General features: G+C 30.9%; 1 protein-coding gene and 2 long non-coding RNA genes across 6 annotated transcripts; 1 reads left to right on the top strand and 2 right to left on the bottom strand.

Moving 5' to 3' along the window:
* Window positions 1-202: 202 nt before the first annotated feature.
* Window positions 203-2,574, bottom strand: LOC107266003. 2 transcript variants are annotated; one of them, XR_001537325.2, is made up of 3 exons: window positions 1,822-2,550; window positions 1,453-1,737; window positions 203-1,012 (listed from the first exon to the last, which is right to left on the bottom strand). It is a non-coding gene; the product is annotated as an uncharacterized LOC107266003 (long non-coding RNA). The 2 variants fall into 2 exon arrangements; XR_001537324.2 differs by having other exon boundaries at window positions 1,453-2,574.
* A 67-nt stretch (window positions 2,575-2,641) lies between these two features.
* Window positions 2,642-4,989, top strand: LOC107266002. Of its 2 annotated transcripts, XR_001537323.2 has the most exons (3): window positions 2,664-3,369; window positions 3,454-3,738; window positions 4,179-4,989. It is a non-coding gene; the product is annotated as an uncharacterized LOC107266002 (long non-coding RNA). The 2 variants fall into 2 exon arrangements; XR_001537322.2 differs by having other exon boundaries at window positions 2,642-3,738.
* Window positions 4,990-6,424: 1,435 nt separating this feature from the next.
* LOC107265985 (60S ribosomal protein L34) lies at window positions 6,425-7,575 on the bottom strand. 2 transcript variants are annotated; one of them, XM_015735989.2, is made up of 4 exons: window positions 7,516-7,575; window positions 7,284-7,355; window positions 6,633-6,830; window positions 6,425-6,569 (listed from the first exon to the last, which is right to left on the bottom strand). In XM_015735989.2, exons 2-4 carry the CDS (start codon window positions 7,346-7,348, stop codon window positions 6,476-6,478), a joined length of 357 nt encoding a protein of 118 aa, XP_015591475.1. In that variant the 5' UTR covers window positions 7,349-7,355; window positions 7,516-7,575; the 3' UTR covers window positions 6,425-6,475. The 2 variants fall into 2 exon arrangements, with proteins under 2 accessions (XP_015591475.1, XP_024939019.1); XM_025083251.1 differs by having other exon boundaries at window positions 7,510-7,545.
* Between the last annotated feature and the right edge of the window lie 2,439 nt (window positions 7,576-10,014).

The raw sequence follows: 10,014 nt of genomic DNA, 5'->3' as shown, positions 1-10,014 counted from the left end.
TAGTAAATAGTTGTCTAACACCATCAAAAGAGTCATCTTGATGTTGTAACTCATATCATATTTGCGATAATTTTTTTTTAATAAACATTATTCTTCAGGGAAATTGTAATAATACAAAATCGAGAGTAAGGGATTGATTTCTATTTTTTTTTATATTTACTTCAAGTGCTCCAACGAATTGAAAGGAATTTGTGCGCTTCCATTATTTTGAAAAATTTATTGTCTCCCTATTGGCAGTAATAAAAATTTTACTTCGTAATAATTTCTACAATGCATTTGTTACAGTTACAGATGTTGCGATTCTTTTAGGAATGATACTTTTGATCCGCCAATTCTTCATTGGTGCCAATAGGAACATGGAAAATGTATTACCTCCCTAGAATATCTATACCTATGCACTAAAATACTAATAATTGGTATCAATGCAGAAGTTATTATTCTATCGAATATTAGCCATTTAAAACACATGCTGGTAAATCCAAAAGAATCCATGTTGCAGTATTTAAAACAAGATATTAAATAATTCTAAACTTGCAGTAGGCAAGGCATGTATGTAAATATTGACGTATATCTTATCTTCAGACATTATTTTGCACTGCAATGAATGTACAGTCGATTTTCAAATTATGTAGCCACTTTTTTAGTTTATAGCTCATTGCCATCTCAATTTATAGCTCATTGTGTTTCATCTCATCAAAATTGTTCACATATATTTTTTGTAACTTTTTTATATGTAAGTATGTAAATTCAATAATTATAGAGATAGTTATAAATGAGAGTAACTTAACATTTTTATTGCTTATAGACAAAAACATTTGATAGATGTAGATGTGCGACAAATTAAATAAATTTTGATAAAATTTGATAACTTTCACTGGAATAAAGTACGTTGTACGAGTTACGTACGGACGATAAGTCATTTGGTTTACTGACTGGTTAGAAATATGATGTTCGTGGAAAGGCATTGAAGTTTCTTGTATATTTCGCAAGTGCCAGACTGCTTCTTCCTTTGCTGAAAATATTTGCAACATTTTCATTATTATTTGATTGCATCATATAAAGAGAAATGATACACATACATAAATGATGTAAAAAATTAAAAAACTGCAAATCTTTATGAGATATGAATTACTTTAATATTTTTATTTATCAATGTAATGATAACAATTTTTAAACTTTAATATTGGTAATGACTAATGATTATTGTTAATTTAAAATTCTTCTTGATCCTACAAGTTGAATGTTATCCTAGGAAATTTCAGAACTCATTTAAACAGAAGAACGTAAATAAGATTACAATGTTTCTTTGATTTTTCTTAAAGCTTTACATATTTTTTAATGCATTATTTATTGTCCTATTATATTTAACTATTATTTACAACACCTTTAAGCGGTCGATTTGCCGTGAATAACCCTGTATGTATATTGTTTTACGAAAAAATGTTTACTTACGTCTCATTTTTATATTTCTTGCTGGTGTTTTGCACATTTTTAGTTATTATTTATTCTCCAGCAAGTGGTTCATCTTTTGGAATAATAGCTAGAGCTATTTTCATTTATTTCCCGCTTCACTGTCAGCTGATAATTTTACGTCGGTTATTCTTAGCGATCAAATTCCTCTTCCAGCTTTCCATTTCTCCAGCCAACCTTCACTAGCTTTAAACTCCTTGTTTCCATTAATTCTTCATTTAACTCCAAAGCCTTTCTTTGCAAGCATGGTCCAGAAACTGACTATATCTAAGTATTTACATGTCTTATACTTTGTATCAAAACCATTTAAAAGAATCAAAAGAATTAAACATTTAATAAAATATTAATTACCGTACAAAGTTTTCATTAAGAAATGTATGCTCGCATAGAAACAGTACTTTTATATTATATGAAGAAATAATGTATGTTTACATCTTTTTTTTTTATATTTCTTGCCAGTGTTTGAACATTTTTAGGTTAGTTTGTACATACAGTTGCTTCTCAATACATCACTCATATGACTCGTCACATTTTGATTAGTTAATGACCACATTCATCAAATTTCTATTTACACGTGTCTATTATCAAAATCAGTGTATGATATTAATAAAATACCAAAAACAAGTAAAAACTCAAATTCACTACCCGCTTCATTCGATACATCTAACTTCCTCTTACAAATCAAACAAGAATGCGCACGATGGAACATTTCCGTAGGAATAGAGTGGGGACACAAGAATTCTAATGTTTACTCTGTTGCATCCCAATGATTAGCTTTATGGTTGTCAAAATGAAATTTCGTTAGTCGTAAGAAGTGACGTATAAGACATAAGTGGATGACAATCTGATTAATTTTTAAAACGCTAACAGACGTACATATGTGTTACTTTTGACACCTTTCGTACTTCTATAGTTCTTACTTCTAAAAGTCACTTAAAATGACGTAGAAGCTAATACATGATCTGGAATTATACTTGAGATAAACAAATTCTCGATTAAGATTAAATGACGTACGCTAAATTATTTTGAAAACGTTTCTGACGTAAAATTTGTATTGAGGCAATAGGCTTAGTTTCCACCGTGCAGGGTTGAAATAGAGTTAACCAATTAAAATCGAGATTTGAGCGAAATAAGCCAACTTGATTGGTTAACTCTATTTCAACCCTGCACGGTGGAAACTAAGCCTATTGCCTCAATACAAATTTTACGTCAGAAACGTTTTCAAAATAATTTAGCGTACGTCATTTAATCTTAATCGAGAATTTGTTTATCTCAAGTATAATTCCAGATCATGTATTAGCTTCTACGTCATTTTAAGTGACTTTTAGAAGTAAGAACTATAGAAGTACGAAAGGTGTCAAAAGTAACACATATGTACGTCTGTTAGCGTTTTAAAAATTAATCAGATTGTCATCCACTTATGTCTTATACGTCACTTCTTACGACTAACGAAATTTCATTTTGACAACCATAAAGCTAATCATTGGGATGCAACAGAGTAAACATTAGAATTCTTGTGTCCCCACTCTATTCCTACGGAAATGTTCCATCGTGCGCATTCTTGTTTGATTTGTAAGAGGAAGTTAGATGTATCGAATGAAGCGGGTAGTGAATTTGAGTTTTTACTTGTTTTTGGTATTTTATTAATATCATACACTGATTTTGATAATAGACACGTGTAAATAGAAATTTGATGAATGTGGTCATTAACTAATCAAAATGTGACGAGTCATATGAGTGATGTATTGAGAAGCAACTGTATGTACAAACTAACCTAAAAATGTTCAAACACTGGCAAGAAATATAAAAAAAAAAGATGTAAACATACATTATTTCTTCATATAATATAAAAGTACTGTTTCTATGCGAGCATACATTTCTTAATGAAAACTTTGTACGGTAATTAATATTTTATTAAATGTTTAATTCTTTTGATTCTTTTAAATGGTTTTGATACAAAGTATAAGACATGTAAATACTTAGATATAGTCAGTTTCTGGACCATGCTTGCAAAGAAAGGCTTTGGAGTTAAATGAAGAATTAATGGAAACAAGGAGTTTAAAGCTAGTGAAGGTTGGCTGGAGAAATGGAAAGCTGGAAGAGGAATTTGATCGCTAAGAATAACCGACGTAAAATTATCAGCTGACAGTGAAGCGGGAAATAAATGAAAATAGCTCTAGCTATTATTCCAAAAGATGAACCACTTGCTGGAGAATAAATAATAACTAAAAATGTGCAAAACACCAGCAAGAAATATAAAAATGAGACGTAAGTAAACATTTTTTCGTAAAACAATATACATACAGGGTTATTCACGGCAAATCGACCGCTTAAAGGTGTTGTAAATAATAGTTAAATATAATAGGACAATAAATAATGCATTAAAAAATATGTAAAGCTTTAAGAAAAATCAAAGAAACATTGTAATCTTATTTACGTTCTTCTGTTTAAATGAGTTCTGAAATTTCCTAGGATAACATTCAACTTGTAGGATCAAGAAGAATTTTAAATTAACAATAATCATTAGTCATTACCAATATTAAAGTTTAAAAATTGTTATCATTACATTGATAAATAAAAATATTAAAGTAATTCATATCTCATAAAGATTTGCAGTTTTTTAATTTTTTACATCATTTATGTATGTGTATCATTTCTCTTTATATGATGCAATCAAATAATAATGAAAATGTTGCAAATATTTTCAGCAAAGGAAGAAGCAGTCTGGCACTTGCGAAATATACAAGAAACTTCAATGCCTTTCCACGAACATCATATTTCTAACCAGTCAGTAAACCAAATGACTTATCGTCCGTACGTAACTCGTACAACGTACTTTATTCCAGTGAAAGTTATCAAATTTTATCAAAATTTATTTAATTTGTCGCACATCTACATCTATCAAATGTTTTTGTCTATAAGCAATAAAAATGTTAAGTTACTCTCATTTATAACTATCTCTATAATTATTGAATTTACATACTTACATATAAAAAAGTTACAAAAAATATATGTGAACAATTTTGATGAGATGAAACACAATGAGCTATAAATTGAGATGGCAATGAGCTATAAACTAAAAAAGTGGCTACATAATTTGAAAATCGACTGTACATTCATTGCAGTGCAAAATAATGTCTGAAGATAAGATATACGTCAATATTTACATACATGCCTTGCCTACTGCAAGTTTAGAATTATTTAATATCTTGTTTTAAATACTGCAACATGGATTCTTTTGGATTTACCAGCATGTGTTTTAAATGGCTAATATTCGATAGAATAATAACTTCTGCATTGATACCAATTATTAGTATTTTAGTGCATAGGTATAGATATTCTAGGGAGGTAATACATTTTCCATGTTCCTATTGGCACCAATGAAGAATTGGCGGATCAAAAGTATCATTCCTAAAAGAATCGCAACATCTGTAACTGTAACAAATGCATTGTAGAAATTATTACGAAGTAAAATTTTTATTACTGCCAATAGGGAGACAATAAATTTTTCAAAATAATGGAAGCGCACAAATTCCTTTCAATTCGTTGGAGCACTTGAAGTAAATATAAAAAAAAATAGAAATCAATCCCTTACTCTCGATTTTGTATTATTACAATTTCCCCGCGCGGGTCATGATCATCGTTCCAGCCGATATTGCAGTCAGCGAAATGAATGGAATGCTCGGTGGTGGGGAAAAATTTGCCGCCCCTCACAAAACGTTCTTGACAAACAAGCGGGGCAGCAAAATCTTCCATCCAACCGAACCCTAAACATTTGTATGGACGTAATGCGCAAACAAATGTGTATATTCAAATAAATTTCAAGGTTATAAAAAATGCATAGAAATATTGGTTTTCACTCTTTACCTCTTATCATGCCGAAAATGAACATTAAAAAAAGAATTGCGAAATTCGTTGGTAAATGAAACGACCGAGAACAGATCAAAGAGAAACTTTGAAATATCATAGATAAATATCTATAATAAATTTAATTTAATATTAAACGAACATCCTGGCTGAGTCAATAACCTGTCAAGATATAACGCTGCTGGTTACCCTGCACGGTGGAAACTAAGCCATAGACTCCCAAGCATAGCAACTTCCCCGCCGAACTTCCTCGGCAACTAACCCCTAATATGATGTATGTACTTACTCCATACGAGCCCGGGCATAGCCGATTCCCCACTTTTTCGGTCACTGGTATCAGTGATGCTTGAGTCTATTAGCATTAGTAAAACAAAAGATGTGTAAATGAGGGTAAAAATTTATATCAAAACTTTCGAATGAATCGCAGAAACAATGTGATTTAGCTTTATAGAATATGAATGGAGTTCTATTTGGAGATGTTCGACAATTCCAATTTCAATGTGACGCATGCGGAATTTCTGAAAAACATGTCATATGTACTATATCTATATTAAACATTCAAAACGTACCGTTTCACTGATTGATTTAGAATTTACAGTTAGTTCTGGATGCAGTTCGATGGACAATTTTACTAAAAAATTACTGAATAATAAAACTTGGGCTGTATTCCATAATTAATTACAGTTAGGGTTATTTTTTGTTAATTGAATTTATTGATTTCCACGATCGGCCGTAATCACTTAATCTAGTTCGTTTAAAATTAATGTTACCTGTCATTAAGTTATGGAATACAGCCTTAATGGTAATAAATTATAGAACGAGACTATAAAATAGAAACATGAAGACGGAAAACAGAAATTATCTAAACTTCTTGAAAATATTTGTTTTTATATTAAATGTTGCATCTATGATCATAAATTTGTGTAAAACGAAAGGTAATTACTAAGATAAAAATATTTTAAGAAATTCTGATAATGCACAAGTTACAAAGATTATTCATTGTATCAAGATAGGTATACAATATTTTCAATTTAGATGCAATGTTTAATAAAATAAATACATCACAGGAAACAAACACAAAAGTCAATTTTTTCCTTTGATTTTTTTTATTTATTTTAAATTAAAAGATGCGTACGGATCACTTTTCCTTCTTTGCCTTTGTTGAGGCTTGTTGGGCTTTGATCACCTTAACGACAATCTTCTGTTCCTCAATCAAGAAAGCTCTGACAATCCTGTAAATTTAATTTAATTGGTAATTAACTGATATAATTTCTTATTTAGTATATAATATTCACCTTTCTTTTACACATTTATGGCAGAGCACTCCACCATACACACGCTTCACGGTCTTCTTGCGTTTACACATCCTTGAACGCTCCATTGGTCGTGCAGGTTGAATACCTCTTAGCTTATCCTTGCAGTGACCACATCTGGGGATCTTCTTAGGCTTCTTCAAGTACTGGTATACCAGTTTACCTCCAGGAGTACGAACACTACACAACAAAATTCCAGGTTTAAAGATTTTTGGTATTAACTTCTAATAATTCATGAATTAGTTTACTTTGAAATTACAAATATACATATATAACAACTTAAGAAAATATAAATCATAGAAACATCTCAAGTGTCAAGATCTTAAATCCAAAAATGAAATTACAGTGACTTGTTCCTCAAAATTGTGACACTACACTACACGTGAAACAGTTAGCGAAAGTAAATTTTAAAAAATGATAACTATTGCACTATGTAATTGGAGTCAGTAATTATCGTACATATAATTAACACACGTGGATAGATGAAAAGATTTTGAACGACAACCAAAACATAACCTCTCTTTGAAGTAAACATCAATGTTTCCAATAATAACAAAACCTTCAGTACATAGTGGAATAATAGAAATTAAAAATGTAATATAGTTTATTATAATGTTAAATCAGAAAACTTACACACGTCTCCTGTTGCTTTTTGTGTTGTACGACAAGCGTCGTCGATACGTGAGGCGCTGCACCATTTTGGTTCTGTAAAATAAATGCTTTTTATTCGAAATGTCCCAGATATATCAACATAACAATCACTGTAAAACGTTTCAGAATCTGCACTGTTTCAAATATCGTACAAGATAGCACGATTGTTTCAAGAATTACAGATTTCTAAAAACCATTAAAAACTCACACGAACCTCTGTCAGAGCCAAACGGAAAAGGAAGCGACGTTCTTCAGGGAATTCCATGGCTGTGCTACGCACGATTGCCAATAAACTAAAAGTTTCTAGATTTTATTCCAACACCTGACTATGATAATAGAGTATAATAAACAACCCCGATTAATTATATTTTTTAAGGAAATATATTACAAAAGGATGTTATACAATATCTGCGTTTACAGCATTATTATTTAAGGCTTACGTTTCAAAATTCATTGCCAGTCTAGAAGCATCACTGTCTCTCTTCTATGCGTACAAATTAATAATCAAAATTGATGATCAGAATACTCACAGTGAATGTTGGCTCGTGCCATAAGTATTATTAATAGTATTTGCAATATATAAATTTAATTTATGAAAAACAATAATCAACTTTGTAAAACCTTTCAAGTCAAAATTATTGATAGCAGCAGCCTTTATACTTCGCATGAAATATATGATTATAATTTCATCCCTAATCTATTTCAAGATTCATTAAAATTATTATATATCATAAGAGTCAAAGGATATCGACTTGTCCAAAATTATTGATAGCAGCAGCCTTTATACTTCGCGTGAAACATATGATTATAATTTAATCTCTAATCTATTTCAGGATTCTTTAAAATTATTAAATATCTTAAGATTCAAAGGATATCGTATTGTCCATTTGAAATTACAATATTTTTAACCATATTGATAATCATACATAAATAATGAATTTTGGAATTAATTGGAGTTTTTCTTTACTGGGTCACTTTAAAAGTATAAATCTGTAATTGTTTGGTTGCATTCAATTGATGTGTTAGTTGTATTGATAGTGGGAACATGCTGTAAAATATATTACTAAAGATTATTTAATTATTCTAACGCATTTATTAAAATCTTACAATGATGTATTTATATCTATTATTGACTTTATTATTTGTCTTAAAAATAATTGATTATTGATGATACCAATAGACAGCATTGATATATCGCTTCGTTCTCTTTTCTAATAATATTTCAAAGCTATTTTAAACATAAAGTGACAGAAGTATTCATTAGAGTTAATTTATTGTACTACCTAAGTCTCAAATATGATGTGCATCTTTATATTATTTTGCTTATATGTAAACTAAGCGAAACGACAATGGTAAGCAGTTGAATAAACGATGAAATTCTAGAAATAGCACTTCCGAAAAAAGTTAAACAAACAGATGTTTCTGGCGTCTGGGTAGTGCACCCGGTTACGAATCGGGAGGTCTATGGTTCGAGACCCCTCTATGGAGAGCACTTTCTTTTTACAACAAAAAATGTGCTTTTGCAAATGGGATTAACAGATTAAAGAGTATATCCAATTAATTTATTTATCTGATTACAATAAAGGGATAACAACGACAACCTGCGGGCTTCCACATCACCCAAGAGGTGCCGCCGTCGATGCGTTCCCATTATTTAACGTAGCGGGTCCCCAGTAGGCCTATACTACGATCGGCCTATACTTCTTTTCAAGGTTCCTCTCTTTCAAATTTTCTCGGTTGCCCAAACTTTATTTTAAGCTTATATAAAATATTTAAAAAAAAGGTTTTCATCGGGATCGAAAATCATTTTCTATTAATTCACAATATTCTCTCTCGCAATATCCTTCATAGTAATAAAATAAACATGAGACGTGTTGCGTCTTGTTTCCTTATAACTATTGAAGAACTACTTACCATGATGCTGCTGCCTGTACGACTGTGAACGACCTGACGCTGCAGGCCCCAATGTGTATTGCTAGTCGCGCGATAGTTAGCAACATTGTTGCAGACGCCCGCTCAGATTCGATCCGTTAGATTCCTAGACTGTTGTGTTGAAGTCGCCAGTACGTGATCTCAATAGACCGATATACTATTCTTCCCAATAATTGTCCTTTTCTCAATTTCTTTTACTTTTAGATATTTACACGCGTCATGTGTGTGTGAAATATAATGTAAAATAATTGTCGTAATCATCTTCAATGAAGAAACTTTATATTTGAGTGCAGAACTCATATTATTAAGATTTTCTAATCGAAACCTTTTGATATCCTATTGCCATTCGTTTATACTTTAATTACTTAAATAGATCGTTTGTGTAATTTTGATATCGCTGATCGTAGTATAGGCCTAATGGGGACCCGCTATGTTAAATAATGGAAACGCATCGACGGCGGCACCTCTTCAGTGATGTGGAAGCTCGCAGGTTGTCGTTGTTATGCCTTTATTGTAATAAGATAAATAAATTAATTGGATATACTCTTTAATCTGTTAATCCCATTTGCGAAAGCACATTTTTTTTGTAAAAAGAAAATAATGCATTCCTAAACAAACCACACGCGAAATAAAATATGTATAGTTCAAAACATTGCATATGCAGTTTTATAACAAACACTTTATGCAATGACATGTGCGCCTTGCTAGAGACTTCATTGTTTTCCATTTGTCAAATAAAACACATGAAAATCGGGAATGAACTATAGCAATCGTAGAAAAG

Source organism: Cephus cinctus, unplaced genomic scaffold (genome assembly GCF_000341935.2).
Source record: "Cephus cinctus unplaced genomic scaffold, Ccin1 Ccin1_scaffold0269, whole genome shotgun sequence".
Lineage (NCBI taxonomy): Eukaryota > Metazoa > Arthropoda > Insecta > Hymenoptera > Cephidae > Cephus > Cephus cinctus.
The sequence above is the reverse complement of the archived record's forward strand: the minus strand, read 5'-3'. Positions and strand labels throughout refer to the sequence as shown.

Bases quoted from the DNA above. Each gene is read 5' to 3' on its own strand.
- LOC107265985 (XM_015735989.2), bottom strand. From the start codon at position 7,348: ATGGTGCAGCGCCTCACGTATCGACGACGCTTGTCGTACAACACAAAA. The intron at 6,831-7,283 runs GTAAGTTTTCTG...TTTGTTGTGTAG, and splicing joins AAAAGCAACAGGAGACGTGT to TGTTCGTACTCCTGGAGGTA. The intron at 6,570-6,632 runs GTGAATATTATA...TTAAATTTACAG, and splicing joins CATAAATGTGTAAAAGAAAG to GATTGTCAGAGCTTTCTTGA.